General features: G+C 41.2%; 1 protein-coding gene across 10 annotated transcripts in view; it reads left to right on the forward strand.

The window, feature by feature from the left end:
- The window catches only part of zdhhc14 (zinc finger DHHC-type palmitoyltransferase 14), a 632,056-nt gene extending 616,459 nt beyond the window's left edge, over positions 1-15,597 (forward strand). For 8 of the 10 annotated variants that reach the window (XM_067989120.1, XM_067989122.1, XM_067989123.1 and 5 more), the window contains 3 exons: positions 2,142-2,256; positions 3,331-3,422; positions 12,437-15,597. In XM_067989120.1, the coding sequence (XP_067845221.1) occupies positions 2,142-2,256; positions 3,331-3,422; positions 12,437-12,487 (258 nt within the window). In that variant the 3' untranslated portion in view covers positions 12,488-15,597. Of the gene's footprint in view, positions 1-2,141; positions 2,257-2,910; positions 3,182-3,330; positions 3,423-12,436 lie in introns of those variants that run through there. The other 2 variants (XR_010963685.1, XM_067989121.1) reach the window with 2 other exon arrangements.
- Positions 15,598-19,184: the final 3,587 nt, after the last annotated feature.

Here is a 19,184-nt window from a genome sequence, read left to right on the forward strand (position 1 = left end):
TACATGGGAGAACTGAAAACATACGAACAGGAGTAGGCCATTCAGCCCCTCGTGCCGGCTCCGCCATTTGATAAGATCATGGCAGATCTGTGATCTAACTCCATATACCTGCCTTTGGCCCATATCCCATAAGGAAATAAGAGGGGTAAAGAGAGTGTATGAGAATAGATTAGCGGGTAACATAAAGGAAACCCAAAAGTCTCTTATTAACATATAAATAGTAAAAGGGTAGTCAAAGGAAGGGTGGGGCCAATTAGGAATCAAAAAGGAGATCATGTGGAATGCTTCTGTCTTTACTAAAGATGAGGATGTTGCCAACGTTACAGTAAAGGAGGAGGTAGTAGAGAAATTGTATAGGATAAAAATAGATAAAGAGGAGGTACTTAAAAGGTTGTCAGTGCTCAAAGTAGAAAAGTCACCCAGTCCGGATGGGATGAATCCTAGGTTGCTGAGGGAAGTAAGGATGGAGATAGCGGGGACTCTGGCCACAGTCTTCCAATCCTCCTTAGATATGGGAGTGGTGCCAGAGGCTGGAGGATTGCAAATGTTACTCTCCTGTTCAAAAAAAAGGGGAGAGGGATAAACCCGGCAACTATAGGCCAGTCAGCCTAATACTGGTGGTGGGGAAACTTTTAAGGACAATAATCCGAGACAAACTTAATTGTCACTTGGAAAAATATGGGTTAATAAATGACAACCAGCATGGATTTGTTTAAGGCAAACCACATAATAGTCTTGTTAACAAAATTGAAGCCCATGGGATTAAAGGGGCAGTGGCAATGCGGATACAAAATTGGCTAAGGGACAGAAAGCAGAAAGTATTGGTGAACAGTTTTTCAGACTGGAGGGAAGACTGCAGTGGTGTCCCCCAAGGGTTGGTATTAGGTATTTTTGATATATGTTAATGACCTGGACTTGGGTATACAGAGCATAATTTCAAAGTTTGCAGATGACACAAAACTCAGTAATGTAACAAAACAGTGAGGAGGATAGTAACAGACTTCAGGAGGACATAGACAGACTGGTGAAATGGGCAGACTCATGGCTGATGCAATTTAGCATTTCGAAGTGTGAAGTGATTCATTTTGGAAGGAAGAATGAGGAGAGGCAATATAAACTAAATAGTCCAATTTTAGAGGGTGCAGGGACAGAGAGACCTGGGGGTGTACGTACACAAATCTTTGAAGGTGGCAGGACAAGTTGAGAAGGCTGTTAAAAAAGCATACTGGATACTTGGCTTTATTAATAGAAGCATAGAGTACAAAAGCAAGAAAGTTATGCTAAACCTTTATAAATCACTGGTTAAGCCCCAGCTGGAATATTATATCCAATTCTGGGCACCACACTTTAGGAAGGATGTCAATGCCTTAGAGAGGGTGCAGAGGAGATTTACTAGAATGGTGTCAGGAATGCGGGACTTCAGTTACGTGGAGAGACTAGAGAAGCTGGTGGTGTTCTCCTTAGAACAGAGAAGGTTAAGGGGAGATTTAATAGGTGTTCAAAATCATGAAGGGTTTTGATATTGAGTAAATAAGGAAAAAATGTTTCCAGTGGCAGAAGGGTCAGTAACCAGAGGACACAGATTTAAGGTGAATGGCAAAAGAACCAGAGGTGACATGAGGAAACATTTTTTTTTACACAGCAAGTTGTTATCGGGAATGCACTGCCTGAAAGGGTTCTAGAAGCAGATTCATAACTTTCAAAAGGGACAAATACTTGAAGGAGAGAAATTTGGAGGGCTTTGGGAAAGGGCAGGGGAATGGGACTAATTGGATAGCTCTTTCAAAGATGGCACGATGGGTCGAATGGTCTCCTTCTGTGCTGCATCATTCTATGATTCTACACCATTGTTTGTATCCCCAATATTATTCCCTGGTAGAAATTATGTCTATACTTTTAAAATGTGATTCTATTTTTGATGGACCTCTTCATGCAGAAATCCTATGTTGATTAACAGCCACTGCCTGATTTTGGTCAGTGATCTTATCAACTGGATCACTGGAGTAGTTTTCACGTTTTTCTAAGAGAGTTTATATTGTTGAGATTTTTAATAGTGTATTTTTTTAATATTGTCTTATGAATTTACGTATATCGCTCAAGAAATCATGTAATAAATACTTAGTGTTACTTTATAATAATAGGGAGCTATAGAGAAAGCCAAAGAAGGTGACAAGTTGGTTGCTTTGAATAAGATAACACCACAGGAAAAGAACACCATGGTGAATCGTATCGGCACAATGTCTTACACATTCCAAGGTAGGTACAGAAACAAAATGGGGGAAAAAAAGAAAGGACTTGGCATACTTTAAATTCATACATACACATTTGCAATTTTTTTTTCTTGTGGGGAATAAACAGTTAAGAAGGAAAGTTAGCCCTGGGATGCTTTCACAGCTGGTTCATAGTGATATTGGTAGAAATTTGGGATCTGCCCATCTTCTTGATCGTAGTTAGTGCATGGTCCCAAGAGACCAGGAAATAGGCACCAGGAAGCAGTCTTGCTTCATTTTAAATAAATAAAATCTGTTCCATTCAAGCTTCATTTTTATTCTAAAGTGTGAAACTTTTGATAAATTGGTTGACTCCATCTTATGCTGTCAAATGGAAGTCATTCAATGAATCAAACTTGTGTGGCTGGCATCAATACACTAACTTAAGGGGATCAGTACTGTGGGGAAGGCGGTGAGAAAAATAGGTTTTTTAAAGTAAAGAATTCCCTCTCCTAAACCCCAACAAATGACAGTTGACTTGTTACTGTGTTGAGTGCAGATAAGCATCTTTTTCCATCCTGGATGCTAATCCCAAAGCTCCAACAGCATTAAAAAATAAATTCAAAGGTAGCTAGAACTCTCAATCCCAGGAGTGTCTGATATTTCGATTTGCTGTTACTTGCTCTGATAATTTCACCAGCTCTTAGACCACCAGATGGAGCCTGGCATGGCAGCACAGGGCTCTGCCTAGGCCTGCTGTGCAGAAGCTACCTTTGTGTTGGCTGCTGAGCATTGACTGGAAACCATCATAGGAACACAGGAGTAAAGCATTCAGTCCCTTGAGCCTGTTCCACCGTTCTGTTAGATCATGGGTGATCTGTACCACAACTCCATTTACTCGCTTTTGTTCCATATCCCCTCACAACCTGTCCTGCCCTCACAGAAAAGGGAGAAATCTGAAAGAGGAAAAGGTGGGTATAAAAAAAATTTGATTATGGTGTAGAAAATTGAGAATGTTTCACTAAGTTGTATCTTATTTTATTATTTTGCATTTAAGTTTCAGTGACTAAAGATTATTATATGCAGGCTATTAAATTTAGACTTCATTATTTCATTACAGCTGAAATGAATCACTTCCACAGTAATCGGATTTATGATTACAATTCTGTAATACAACACTACCTACAGCAACAAGTCGAGTTTTATGAGATGGTAGGTTTCTTAACAGATTTGCTTTCGTTTTATGATTTTGTAGGAACAAAAGGTGCAAAGTGGTTTTATTCTTTAATTTAGGGAAATGCCTTTTCATCTCCACATAGTTTAATTTTATATTTAATTTAATGGGCTCTTTTTCCTAAAGAAACTTCAGGTATAAACCATTGTTTTCTTTACAAAGCCATCATTTATTGTATACTAGAAAATCGACATTAGAATTAAAGAACATCTTCGGTTCATGCATGACTTTAGAATTGCGTTAACAGCAGTTTTAAAAAAAAAACATCTTCTGACTCTCCATTTGGAAATTAGACTAACCCCTTAATGAAAGTTTATACTCATGGTTTTACTCAGGCTTGTTGAGGCCCTCTAAATATCTTGATGGACGTGGTCGTGGTGGAGCACACAATTCTCTTGGTATTCTCTTGAATCAGGTCAGACATTCCAGAAGCAATCTGTAAACCTGCATCCAGATAGAAGGCGGTATAGTAGCAGAGCAGTGAGAAAGTGACCCTTCCTTTACATGGTTAGGTTTTTTGTAATAGTCCTTTTAATTTTGAACCACACCTCTGGGGCGGTTGCTTGCCAACAATAGGCTTCTTCAAGTACAACCTCAGGATTGTTTGACACTTCATTTGTTTTCTTTCAGTGTCTTTCATGTAGCCAAGTTGAATAAATGGTGATCTGTTCTTCTCTGTGTGGTCTTTAACAAGGTTTAATTTAACAAACTTTTTGTTTCAGCCTGCATGGAGCTGATTTGATTCTTTTACACAAAGCTTTTGTTTATCATTTGTATTTTTATTACAATTCGACTAATTTAATCTCAGAGTGGTTATATAATGTTAAGTTTTATTTTGGTAGCTCAGAGGATACAGTGGAGTTTTTCATTTCAGGCCGAGTAAGGCACACAAACTTTAGGAATATTGAATTGGTCTCTGACAAGGATAGAAACCTGATTAGAAATAAAAGGCAAACTTGGCCATTAGCTTATCCTCCTGTGATTTTAAACCACTAACTCATAGTCCTAAACTTTAGTTTCTCCTTTTCCTATCTTCTGTCCATCTTCCTCTGTTCCAGTTACCCTATATGATTTTAGTTCATTTCTGCACACTATCCAAGTCCAATCTTTTCACAGATTCATAGAAAGTTACAGCACAGGAGGAGGCCATTCTGCCCATCGTGTCTGTGCCAGCCGAAAATAAGCTATCCAGCTTAATCCTACTTTCCAGCACTTGGTCTGTAGTCCTGTAGGTTATGGCACTTCAAGTGCACATCCAAGGACTTTTTTAATGAGTTGAGGGTTTCTGCCTCTACCACCCTTTCAGGCAGTGAGTTCCAGACCCCCACCATCCTCTGGGTGATAACATTTCTCCTCAGCTCCCCTCTAATCCTTCGACCAATTACTTTAAATCTAGCCCCCTAGTCAATGACCCCTCTGCTAAGGGAAATAGGTCCTCCCTATCCACTCTATCTAGTCCCGTCATAATTTTATATACCTCAATTAAATCTCCCCTCAGCCTCCTTTGTTCCAAAGAAAACAACCCCAGCCTATCCGGTCTTTTCTCATAGCTAAAATTCTCCAGCCCTGGCAACATCCTTGTAAATCTCCTCTGTACCCTCTCTAGTGCAGTCACATCTTTCCTGTAATGTGGTGACCAGAACTGTGGCCTAATCTATGTTTTATACAGTTCCAGCATAACCTAACCTGCCTCAGCTAATAAAGGCAAGTATCCCATATGCCTTTTTAACCACCTTATCTACCTGTCCTGCTACCTTCAGGGATCTGTGGACACACACTCCAAGGTCCCTTTGTTCCCTTACACCTTTCAGTATCCTCCCATTTATTGTGTACTCCCTTGCCTTGTTTGCCCTCCCCAAATACATTACCTCACACTTCTCCGGATTGAATTCCATTTACCACTTTTCTGCCCACCTGACCAGTACATTGATATCTTCCTGCAATCGACAGCCTTCCTCCTCACTATCAACCACACGGCCAATTTTTGTATCATCTGCGAACTTCTTGATCAAGCCCCCACATTAAGTCCAAATCATTAATATATACCTCAAAAAGCAGGGGACCCAGTACTAAGCCTTGCGGAACCCCACTGGAAACAACCTGCCAGTCGCAAAATCACCTGTCAACCATTACCCTCTGCTTCCTGCCACTGAGCCAATTTTGGATACAACTTGCTACTTTCCCTTAGATCCCATGGGCTTTTACATTTTTGACCAGTCTGCCGTTGGGGACCTTGTCAAAAGCCTTGCTAAAATCCATGTACACTACATCAAATGCGTTACCCTCATCGACCCTACTTGTTACCTCCTCAAAAAATTCAGTGAAGTTAGTCAGACACAACCTTCCCTTAACAAATCCATGCTGACTGTCTTTGATTAACCCGCGCCTTTCTAAATGATGATTTATGCTGTCCCTCAGAATTGATTCCAATAATTTGCCCACCACCGAGGTTAGACTGACTGGCCTATCATTATTCGATCTATCTTTTTCTCCCTTTTTAAATAACGGTACAACGTTAGCAGTCCTCCAATCCTCCGGCACCACGGCTGTAGCCATGGAGGATTGGAAAATGATGGTCAGAGCCTCTGCTATTTCCTCCCATGCTTCTCTTAACAATCTGGGATACATTTCATGCAGGCCTGGCGATTTATCTAACTTTTAAAGATGCTAAACCCTTTAATATTTCCTTTCTCACTATGTTTATCCCATCTAATATTTTACACCACTGCTCCTCCTTAGCTATAATCTCTGCATCGTCCCCCTCTATTGTGAAGACAGACACAAAGTATTCATTAAGAATCATACCCACATCTTCCGCCTCCACACATAGGTTAACTTTTTGGCCTCTAATAGGCCCTACTCTTTCCTTAGTTATCTTCTTGCTCTTTATGTATTTATAAAACATCTTTAGGTTGTGCTTAATTTTACTTGCCAGTATTTTTTCATGCCCTCTCTTTGCTTTCCTAAATTTCTTTTTTAATTTCACCCCTGCATTTTTCTACACTCCTCTAAGCTTTCTGCGGTATTGAGCTCTCGGTGTCTGACATAAGTTTCCCTTTTTTGCCTTATGTTACCCTGTATGCTTCTTGTCATCCAAGGGGCTCTAGATTTGGCAGTCCCACCCTTTTTCTTTGTGGGAACATGTTTACTCTGAACCCCTTGAATGCCTCCCACTGCCCTGTCACCTTCAAGAAGCTGTTTCCAGTCCACTTTTGCTGACTCATTTCTCAGCTTAGTAAAATTGGCCTTTCCCCAATTTAGAACTTTTATTCCTGTTCTATCTTTGTCCTTTTCCATAAGTATGCTGTATCTAACTGAATTATGATCACTACCACCAAAATGCTCTCCCACTGATAATCGTTCCACCTGCCCAGCTTCATTCCCTAAATCCAGAACTGCCCCCCCTCTTGTTGGGCTTGCTACGTACTGGCTAAAAAAGTTCTCCTGCAATTTAAGAATTCTGTGCCTTCCATACCTTTTGTAATGATTGTATCCCAGTTAATATTAGGGTATGACAGGCATGTAAAGTGACAATCTTTTCTTGATCTACAACATTATTAACCTGAGCAAACACAACACTGTTCAATATGGTTCATCATCCTTGTACCTGCCTCTATCCTACCCTGTAGGCCTGTTGTTATATCACTTGCTTCTGTTTCTGCTAGTCTGTGCCTTAGTATCCTAACTAGATATGTTTCCCCTTTTATTATTACTGTACACAATGTCTTCTCTAATCAGCTTCCCTCTCATTTAAGTTCTGTTACAAAATGTATGTGTCCCAGCTCTGGGTAAATCTTTTTCCAAATGATTCCTTGCAGCTTTAAACATTTTCCTGTGTACTTTTTTTTTAACACAGCCTAAAAAGTGTGGGGAAAATGGCAGATTGGTCAAAAAAGTAAAGGCCCATGTGATCCAAGGGAATGTGGCAAATTGGATCCAAAATTGGCTCAGTAGCAGGAAGCAAAGGGTAATGGTGAACAGCTGTTTCCAGTGGGGTGCCGCAGGGCTCGGTACTAGGCCCTTTGCTTTTTGTGGTATACATTAACGATTTGGACTTAAATGTTGGAGGCACGATTAAGAAATTTGCAGATGGCACAAAGATTGTGGTTGATGGTGAGGAGGAAAGCTATGAACTGCAGGAAGATATCAATGGACTGGTCAGATGGGCAGAAAAGTGGCAAATGGAGTTCAATCCGGAGAAGTGCGAGGTAATGCATTTGGAGAGAGCAAACAAGACAAGGGAATACACAAATAGGAGAATACTGAGAGGTGTAGAGGAAGCGAGAAACCTTGGAGTGCATATCCACAGATCCCTGAAGGTAGCAGGACAGGTAGATAAGGTGGTTAAGAAGGCATATGGAATGATTTCCTTTATTAGCCGAGGCATAGAATATAAAAGCAGGGATGTTATGCTGGAACTGTATAAAACACTAGTTAAGCCACAGCTTGAGTACTGCACACAGTTCTGGTCACCACATTACAGGAAGGATGTAATTGCACTTGAGAGGGTGCAGAGGAGATTTACGAGGATGTTGCCAGGACTGGAGAATTTTAGCTATGACAGATTGGATAGGCTGGGAATATTTTAAGATATTAAGGGGAACAAATAGGGTGGATAGAGAGAAACTATTTCCGCTGTTTGGGAATTTTAGGAGTAGGGGGCACAGTCTAAAAATTAGAGCCAGACCTTTCAGGAGCGAGATTAGAAAACATTTCTACACACAAAGGGCTGTAGAAGTTTGGAACTCTCTTCCGCAAACGGCAATTGATTGCTAAATTGCTAAATATAAATCTGAGATAGATAGCTTTTTGGCAACCAAAGGTATTAAGGGATATGGGCCAAAGGCAGGTATATGGAGTTATATCACAGATCAGCCATGATCTTATCAAATGGCAGAGCAGGCATGAGGGGCTGAATGGCCTACTCCTGTTCCTATCTTCCGATGTTCCTATTTTCCCTGGAACAGAGGAAGCTGAGGGGTGATTTGATTGAGGTGTACAAAATTATGAGGGGCCTAGAAAGAGTGGATAGGAAGGACCTATTTCCCTTAGCGGAGGGGTCAATAACCAGGGGGCATAGATTTAAAGTGATTGGTAGAAGGATTAGAGTGGAAATGAGGAGAAATCTTTTCACCCAGAGGGTGATGGGGGTCTGGAACTCACTGCCTGAGGGTGTGGTTGAGACAGAAACCCTCAACTCATTTAAAAAAATACCTGGATATGCACCTGAAGAGCCGTGACCTGCAGGGCGACGGATCAATTGCAGGAAAGTGGGATTAGGCTGGGTGGCTTGTTTCTCAGCCGGCGCGGACATGAGATGGGCTGAATGGCCTCCTTCTGTGCCGTGAATTTCCTATGATTCTAATTTTCTTTAGCTAATTAAAAAATACTGTTTGTTTTATAGCTAATTATTCAGTTAATTTATACTTTTTTTAAAAAGTCACCATTCAAGACTTTTTGTAGCCCATTGGTTGGAATCATAGAAGTTTACAAGATGGAAACAGGCCCTTCGGCCCAACATGTCCATGTCGCCCAGTTTATACCACTAAGCTAGTCCCAATTGCCTGCACTTATAGAATCATAGAAGTTTACAACATGGAAACAGGCCCTTTTGAATGGATTGCTTACGATCAAAGAGAGAGACCTGACCTGGCTCACTGGTCTTTCTTGTATGAAATTCCGCCACTTACTCATTCTCTCTTGCTCTGCTTCTCCACTCCTTCCCTTTTCCCCTCTTCTTCCTTTCTCCCTTTTTGGGCAACCAGGATTTGTTTACTGCTGGCTGCAGTGAGAGCCAGGAGTGAGGTAATGTTTCCAATGAATGGCAGGAAGTAACCTGGCTCTGAAACCAAAAATGCTTGGCTGGAGTTGGTAGAAGAGGTGAGCAGCAGGAGCATGGTGCCCAGATCTTGGGTTCAGTGTTTTAATGACCTAACCAGGTCAGGAAAAGTGAGTACAGTTGCTGATTCACCCAAATCCTGTGTTCAACCCCTCCCTCCACCCCTCCCACCCCCAATCACTCAATGTTGGCATGCTTACCCCATCACATAACTCCTCACACCCACTTAAGTGTCAGCAGCAGCAACCATCCTTCACTTTCTATGCATTTCCTCAACTGCCCATTTATTTACCCACCACTGCCACTCACCCCAATCCTGATGCAATGTGATGTATCTGTCTGATAGTCACCCTCTGATGCACCTCTTTCATGGTCAGCTTCACCCAAAGCAATGCATTCATAGAGTGAATAGGTCACCTTCAGTCACTCAAAGGTCTGTTCTTTCTCCCCTTGTAGGAGAAGATTGCGCAAAACACAAGGGAGAGGGGCTGAACTGGAGGTGGCTCACCACATAGTGGAGGTGACGGGTGTGGAGGAGGAGGCCATGGAAATAAGTCGGAACGTTGCATGCCTATCTATCCGAGATGGAGACACTGACAACCCACAGGTGGCTGGTGACAGAACTTTAACATCTTTCACCCACATGATGAATTGATATTATCAATGATGTAACTGTGCCAGACCTCAGTAAGGTCATTGGAAAGATTGTCACTTTCGCGATGAATCATTAATATAGTTTTCTGTTGCCTTCAGGGCTTTCATGTCTTCATGAGGGATCAGCAGAAATGGAAGAAACCGATTCCTCAGAGGACCTCATTCCTTCTGAGGGTGCACCATCACATGACATACAGCCATGCACCAACACTGACACTTGCATTTTGGTGGGTCAGATAGTTGGGTTGTCACCTGGTGATTCACTACTCTTAAGTGAGCACAAGCAGACACTAGTGGCAGGGGCAGCTGTGGAGAGTCTGCTTGGGGGGGGAACAGTCCTCTCCAAGCTCTGCTCAGCTGGACATAAATGCTGATCCCCTGAGGCGATTGTTCAGAAGGAGAATGATGAAGGTACAGCTGCAACTTTGCAAGGTAATGGAAAATGTGCCACACACATTCTCCACAGTAGCGGAGAGGATGGGGGAGTCCATTTCCATCACGAGTGGATTGGTGGCGCAGGTAAGTGCGAGAATGTCTGCAATGGAGAGAATGGTAGCCTGCATTGAGCTTCAAGCATGGGTCTCAAATGAGTCCATGCAGGCCATGACAATGGCCGTGCAGACTCTGGATGCCAACCGGTCTGCCGCCTTAAACAGGCAGATCGATATGCTAGCCGTGGCCTTACAACCGGCATATCTGCTCACCAACCTGCTGGCCAGCAGAGTGGTTGGAGTAATGTGGCCCTGGCCCAGGGAAGGAATGATGACGAAAGGGGACATGGAAGTGGGGACTCCACTCAAAGTGCTCCCACATCTGATCTGTTGCCCCCTCCTCAACCAGTACCTGCAATGCTGCCTCCTCTCCCGATGGCTGAGTCTTCCCCTGCGCAGGTGCAGGTGGAGCAGTGGCCACTTGCGGGGCCTTCCTGCACTCCAAAACCCAGAGGTCATAGGCAGAGAGCATCTCAGCAGTCAGGACAAGGATGTGAGCAACCTTCCAATGCCTCTGCTGAAGCCACGGGATTCAGCACGTAGAAGCGGTAGAAAGCGAAAGGCTAAGCAATTGTAATTCGCCAAGGGTATGCACATGGGTGTCATGTTGTTAATTTTGTTATGGCACATTAAATTTAATCGTTATCACCACTACTGCCATGTCTTGACCATTGTTGAGTCCCTTTTTTGAATTCGTCCTTTCATGGAATTCATCATGAATTCCAATACATGGTGCCACCACGTGTGCAATGCGTGGTTGAAGGACTGTTTTGTGCAAAGTAAGTGGTGGGGGGTGGTGGTGGTGGTTGGTGGTGCTGGTTGTTCCAGGCAGCCTGAGTATTTCAAAGTCTTCAATTTGCACATCTCATTATCTAACATCACCTGTTAGAGATGAGGGCATCACAGGCAGCAATGTGTGCAGCTGCTCTGGCGATGGGTTCCCCATCTTTTTCTTCCTCCTCAGATGTACTGTGGAATAGATCCGTTGCAGCCCCCATCCCAATCTTATCAGTTTGAGGGGCTCCAAAATGTAGGTAAATTTGTCTGAACACAAGAATTCTCAGTCTTAACAAAGAAATCTCAGTCTAAACACAAAGAACTCCCAGCCAAACGTTTGTCTGAGAGAACTGAGTGCCCAGCTGCAATACCTCACCTTTTATTGCGATGTGTCAATCACCGGTTTAAAGGGACAAATGAGCTTTGGCTGCAACTCGCCTCTGTTGCAATGGCATATTTCAGAAGCCGTGGGAGATACGTTCAGGAGTAGTTCAATCCATTTCCGTTGCAGAATCCACAAAAAGTTAAGTACCTAAAGTGTTTCAACTACCTGAATTTGTCTTTAAATATCGGCCCGCCGTCTTCAAGTGGGGAAGAGATTTCCAGGTTACTGTTGTGCACACACATCCTAACCTAAGGGTTAAACCTGGAATTGGGCGCGTTGGAGCCGGGATGCAGGCCCACTCCAAAAAGCTGCTACTTTAACCTCCCACCTGCCCCGAACCCACCTGTTCTTGGTGGTTAAAATTACCCACCATGTCAATAGGTTCAATATGTGTTTGAAGGAAAGAGAATTAAATGGAAATGGGAACAGTGCAGAACATGGGATTAGGATTAGGATCATGTGGATGATAAATACCAACACGGATGGATTGAGCCAAATGGCATGTTTCCATGTTGTAATTTGTATTTAATTCTGTACAATAGTCTGGGGAGGAATAACTTCCTGTATCCTGCAAACATGCCACCCAGAGGAGTGGAATTACTAGATTGTGTGTCAGACTGTTCTGCTCCTGACTATAGAGGGCATAATTTTGAGGAATGGGCAGTGTAAAAAAAAGAGCAAATGTACAAAAGTAATATTTTAAGAAAGAAATTCAACCTTTCAATAAGGCCGCTAGTGAAAGATTTAATTGCTAACCCCACATTTTGTCAAAAGGTCTTTTGAAGGAGGTGGGCACCTTGTTGAAATATGTTTCAATTGAGAATGATTTTTATTATTTCCCACTAGATTGCAGCAAAGCTGAAGCAAGCGTTGACCCATTTTACAGTACAACAGTAAACCATTTAGCCTTAACTGACCACTTGGCGGAGGGATCCCATGCTCTGAAGTGTGTTTATGACCAGGAAGAAAAAACCTAGCAAAGACATCTCAAATTCAGGTTCTGTTTGAGATAATGTTAAACATACAAAGCAGTTGTTTGGACCATATCAATTATTTTTCTATTTCTGTGCAAATGGTGTGAACCTGTGTTTAACAAAGTTCTTTTATAACTGTTAAAGCATAAACTAAGTGAACTTGTTCTTTTTTGTTACTTTACCCATTTCTTTCTATTTTCTGTTATTTTTATGGTACATGCACTATGCAATTGCATTTCTGAGCAGCAGTAGCATCACATCAACCCTAGGAATTATTGCTGATATTATGATGCCATGGTGAGCTGCTACTGCCTGTGTAACTCCCATCATTTGAGTTTACTTTCATTACTAATGGCACAGGAATAAGAAACTCTGCATCCAAGGGGATCGTATGAAGTTAGTGGCAATAGTAAAGGACTGACTTTGTTCTCTAAGCAAAATATTTTTTGGAAGGCATTGATTTGTGATTTCAGTTTGCGTTTCTATCTTTTATTTTGTGCAATTTGTAAAATTTCAAGTCCATGATGCATTCTGTGAAGTGGGCAAGAACAAGATTGATCTTAAAACCGAGTTCAGCAGATAGCAAAGAAAAGGCCATTTCAGAAAGGATTCCTAGGCACCAAAGTAGTGTGATAGTCCTGTAAGAAGTTCAGCATGATAATGAAGACGTTTAGAGGGGAAACCTAGTGCTGTACATAAACTTCTCATTGCCAATCATTCTGAATTTTCAATTTTGTACTAAGATACCAAGGAAGCACCAGACCTCGAGAAATTAGTCTTAAGCATTCCGGCTTTGAACTTTGCCATTTATTCTTGACCAAATTTAAAAACGTTACATGACATTTCATTCTATCCCCTTTTAGTGACAGCTTTAGTAAAATAGTGTCAAAGGTTACACCCTGGGGTGACATTCTGAAAAGCTCATGAGAAATGATTGGTTTGCGAATTGTTTTTATGTCAGATGTCGTTTTTTGGCAATAATCACCAGTTTTTTTGACCTTGTTTATTATTGCTTACATTAGCAACTACCAGAGGAAATTGCTATTTGAAGAATTAAATGTTAATAAAGTTGTAGGCAGAATGATTGCTGTTCTCAAATGGTTACCAGTTCTTTTCAGAATCTAGCCCCTGAAGTTCAGGGGTTGACTTGAACTCTATTCAGTTGCCAAAGGTCCATGCAATTCATTGAAACTTACTTTAAAAATCTGAAAGCCATTCTGAATAGAAGTATTTTCTTGTGTTGCCTATAGCCCTGCTTATATTTAAATTTAATATACAAAGACACATATACGTTTATGAATCTAAGAGGACTATAAGAGCATGTTACCAAAGATAAGTATTTAATTTTGTATTTACATTATTTTTGGATTATGAACTAATAAATGTTCCATGCTTCTACATTTTTGAAATTTGACTTTGTCCTATTCAAGCAGTAAGTTTGAGAGAAGTAACTTTGAACTTGATGAAAAATATGTTGTAATGGGGAAGAGAGAACACATCTGTACATTGGCAGAGATTAAGAAAATTCTGAAGTTAAACTGGAATGTTTTAGAAATATAAATGCTTGCACTACCTGTGTCTGCGTCCAGTGCTCGGGTTGAGATGCATTCAAATTGCACTAAAATGGAAATCTTAAGTTATTGAGATATATGAACTTTGATTCTTTCAGATTTGTTATGAAATACTATATTTTGTGGAATGCTAACTGTACACAATGTATATAAAAATATAATGTAAGTTATCAGTAATGCCTTTTTTGTTAAATGCCATGTAAAGAGCTTTTGTTGAAATTAAATATTAGATTTATCTTCTTGGCCCTTCATAGTAGCATAGTAGGTACAGCACAGGAGGAGGCCATTCAGCACATCGTGCTTGTGCCAGCAGTTTGAAAGAGCTCTCTAATTAGTCCCATCTGCTGCTCTTTTCTCGTAGTCCTGTAAATTTTTTCCCTTCAAGTATTTATCCAATTCTTTTTTGAAAGTTAGTATTGACTCTTCTACCACCACCCTTTCAGGCAGTGCATTCCAAATCATAACAATTCTCTGCGTAAAAAAATGTTTCCTTATGTGCCACTGGTTCTTTTGCCAATCATCTTAAATCTGTGTCCTCTGGTTACCGACCCTTCTGCCACTGAAAACACTTTCTCTTTATTTACTTTATCGAAACCGTTCATGATTTTGAACACCTCTATCAAAGCTCTGTAGTAAGGAGAACAACCCCAGCTTCTCCAGTCTCCACATAACTGAAGTCCCTCAACCCTGGTACAATTCTAGTAAATCTCTTTTACACCCTCTCTAAGGCCTTGACATCTTTCCTAAAGTATGGTGTCCAGAATTGAACACGATAATCCAGCTATGGCCTTCCATTATAATGCAGAACTTCTGCTATGATAGGGTTCATACTTGTTACCTGGACCCTGTGATATCCAATTCAGAGGAGAGGAAATCTCACCAAACTTTGCTTTTGAATGGTGAAATGTTTTGGCAAAGAGACCATCTTGTGCAACTGAGGGTGTGCTGAGAGGCCAAGTGGAATGAGGTTGAGAATATACCACTTCAGTAGATAAATGACTATGAGCACAAGAAAAAGGAAATAAAAGTGTTCTTGAAGTAATCTAAGCAATCCAAGTAGTTCCATCAACTTTTTTCAGTAGTTGGCATTCATATTTCATAATTCTCAGTATGGACTAACTAAGGAGTTGACAAGAAAAAATATGAAATGGCCTATGAAAGCATTCCTGTAAAAACATTGTTTTAATGACTATAAAGCCATATATTAGTGACTGAGTATCTTCTAATTTCAACATCAGGTCATTGAGCTCTTTTGGTTTCTTTTCGAACCCTCCTTTTGCTTTTCAAAATGTTTTTTTCTGTAAGTATTCTAGTGTTTTATTTGCTGTCATTCCATTTTTTAAATGATTTGCTTCATCACAGTGTCGTCCACTAACTAGCATCAGACTTAAGTTCAGCAAATGGACCAGTTCTGCTGTGACTCAACCTACAGGACAAAAACATTAAATCAAATATTAGTAAAGCCAGCATGTGCCTTGTTTTAATTAGTTTATTCATAGCCCCCCCCCCCACCACCACTCCCAACCATGTATAAGTTTATAGAGTGGTATGATACTGAATCAAACTGACCAGGAAGGTTCCAGGTTCAATCTCTGGTTTGTGCTGAGGTGGCCGTATGGGGACCACGATTTGCCTCAACATGCCTTGACTAGCAAGGATAAAGCTCAGCCAGGGCGGCCATTCTGAATGCTATCGAGTAGCCTATGCTACACCATTGAGAAAATATGACAAGCGAAGGTCAGACATCCTCTCATAAAGAGGCCACATGAGTCATTGTGGATTAACTGTTGCAAAACAACTTTGGCAGATGGCTGGAAAAACTTGCCAACCTGTTGTTTTGACAAGTGATGTGTGTGGCTAGGAAAGATGAATAGAAAATGGATAACTACCTGCCCAAAACAATGCACACCAAAAATGTGCTTGCTGCCTATTTATTACAGTAGCAAATTATATTGTCCTTTTCAGCAAATATCCAACAAAATATTAAACAATGACTATGAATTTACACAATGTAATATAAAATATGAAAAATTGTAGATACCAAGGTATCCAGAGTTTCTGAAGATTCTATCACCTGAACCTTTGTGACCTGTATATATGTTTTATTTAGTTTGAGCACTGTGTTTATAATTTTGCACTTATAGTGTGAAGGACATGTTGACACTGTACACTGCATCTGGAACACAGGTATAATGGATATACATTCATATCTGTGATTTCTTCACAGTAGTTGCTGCTTTTGCCTGCATTGTTATGGACACGGGTTGGTGTCTGCCTTCATGGTGCAGATTGATGAGTGATGCAACGATTTTATATGCCTCTTTCCTTCCCCCATTTCCCCCCTGCCCTCCATTATGCAAAAGAATTCAAAACCTAATCTCAGAATCGTTTTTTAAAAAAAACATTGAGGTTCTTGAAATTCTGATGTCTGCTGAAATTCGCCCTCCTGGTTGCTTGGAGAATTTGTACTTCCCCAGTGCATGCTCCAGAAACTTAGTTAAACAAATAGTTAACTCCATATAGGAACATCTGTATACTAGGGACAATATATTTATAAATATTTATCCAATTCCTTTTTGAAAGCCACAATTGAATCTGCTTCCGCCACCCTTTCAGGCAGCAAATTCCAGATCATAACTACTCGCTGCATAAAAAGGTTTTTCCTCATGTCGCCTTTGGTTCTTTTGCCAATCACCTTAAATCTGTGTCCTCTAGTTCTTGACCCTTCTGCCAATGGGAACAGTTTCTCTTTATTTACTTTATCTAAACCCGTCATGATTTTGAATACTTCTATTAAGTCTCCTTCTTTGCTCTAAGAAAAACAACCCCTGCTTCTCCAACCTATCCGGCACGGACACGTTGGGCCAAATGGCCTTCTTCTGTGCCATAACTTTCTATGATTCTATCCACGTAACTGAAGTCCCTCATCCTTGGAACCATTCTAGTAAATCTTTTCTGCACCGTCTCTAAGGCCTTCACGTCCTTCCTAAAATGCGGTGCCAAGAATTGGACACAATACTCCAGTTGTGGCCGAACCAGAGTTTTATAAAGGTTCAACATAACTTTCTTGCTTTTGTACTCTATGCCTCTATTTATAAAGCCCAGGATCCCATATGCTTTTTTAACCGCTTTCTCAACCTGTCCTGCCACCTTCAAAGTTGACACTGCATCTAGAACACAGGTATAATGGATATACATTCATATCTGTGATTTCTTCACAGTAGTTACTGCTTTTGGCTGCATTGTTATGGACATATATCCCCAGGTCTCTCTGTTCCTGCACCCCTTTTAGAATTGTACCATATAGCTTATATTGCCTCTCCTCATTTTTCCTGCCAAAATGCATCACTTCGCACTTCTCTGCTTTAAATTTCATCTGCCATGTGTCCGCCCATTCCACCAGCCTGTCCATGTCCTCTTGAAGTCTATTGCTAGCCTCCTCACTGTTTACTACACTTCTAACTTTGTTTCATCTGCAAATTTGGAAATTGTGCCCTGTACACCCAAGTCCAAGTCATTAATATATATCAAAAAAAGCAGCAGTCCTAGTACCGACCCCAAGGTATACCATCCTCCAGTTCAAAAAACAACCATTCACCACTACTCTCTTTCCTGTCAATTTCGTATCCATGTTACCACTGGCCCTTTTATTCCATGGGCTCCCTAATCGGCCCCACCCCTCCTCTTACTACCTGTTTACTATTTATATGCCAATAGAAGACTTTTGGATTCCCTTTTATGTTAGCCGCCAGTCTATTCTCATTCTCCCTCTTTGTCCCTCTTATTTTCTTTTTCACTTCTCTGTACTTTCTATATTCAGCCTCACTTGTATAATCAACCTGACATATGCCCTCTTTTTCTGCTTCATCTTACTCTCTATCTCTTTCGTCATCCAGGGAGCTCTGGCTTTAGTTGCCCGACCTTTCCCCCTCGTGGAATGTATCTAGACTGTACCCGAACCATCTCCTCTTCAAAGGCTGCACATTTTAATTTTGGCTTTAATTTTGCTAACAAGTCTGTTATATGGTACTTTATCAAGTGCCTTTGGAAAGTGCATATACACAATAACAACCGCACTACCCTCATAAACCCCCTCCGTTACTTCATCAAAGAACTCAGTCAGGTTAGTCAAACACAATTTTCCTTTAAGAAATCCATGCTGACTTTTATTTATTAGCCCATGCTTTTCCAAGTGCCAATTAATTTTGTCCTGGATTATTGTTTCCAAAGGTTTCCCCATCACTGACACTAGGCTGCCTAGCCTGTAATTGCTGGGTTTATTCCTCTCCCCTTTTTTGAACAGGGGCGTGACATTTGCAATCCTCCAGTCGTCTGTCACCGTGCCCATAACTAAGGAGGATGCCAGTGAGAACAGAAATGGGATGATAAGGCAGGTTAATACGTGGCTAGAGACATGGTGCAAGAGGGAGGGCTTAGGAGGGACCTGTTCAAGATGGTCGGGTTGCACCTCAACAGAGCTGGGACCAATGTCCTCACACGGAGGTTCACTGGTGTTATGGGGGAGGGTTTAAACTAATTTGCATTAGAGAGGAGAAACAAGGTGCACAAAGGATTGAGAGAAACAGATAGCACTAGAGTAAGAAATAGTACATCATTAGGTGGGATTAGACTAAGAGAGAATACGAGTAGGTCAAAGATATGTTTAGAGTGCATGTGTGTAAACGCACGAAGCATGGTAAATGGTGAGCTGCAGGCGCAAATAGCCACCAGACTGGTGGGAGTATGATGTAGTGGCGATAACGGAGACCTGGCTCAAAAAAGGGCAGGATTGGGTACTAAATATTCCTGGGTACAAGGTGTTCAGGAAATATAGGGAAGGAAAAAAAGGAAGGAGGGTGGCAGTATTGATTGAGGAGAATATATTAGCGTACTGGAGGGAGTGGATGTCCTGGAGGGGTCAAGGACAGAATTTATTTGGTTAGAGTTAAGAAGCAATAGAGGTGCCATTACACTACTGGGTGTATTCTATAGGCCACCAACTAGTGGGAAAGATATAGAGGAGCAAATTTGCAGGGAAATTACAGAGAG

This window comes from Heptranchias perlo, chromosome 8 (assembly GCF_035084215.1).
Source record: "Heptranchias perlo isolate sHepPer1 chromosome 8, sHepPer1.hap1, whole genome shotgun sequence".
Classification (NCBI taxonomy): domain Eukaryota; kingdom Metazoa; phylum Chordata; class Chondrichthyes; order Hexanchiformes; family Hexanchidae; genus Heptranchias; species Heptranchias perlo.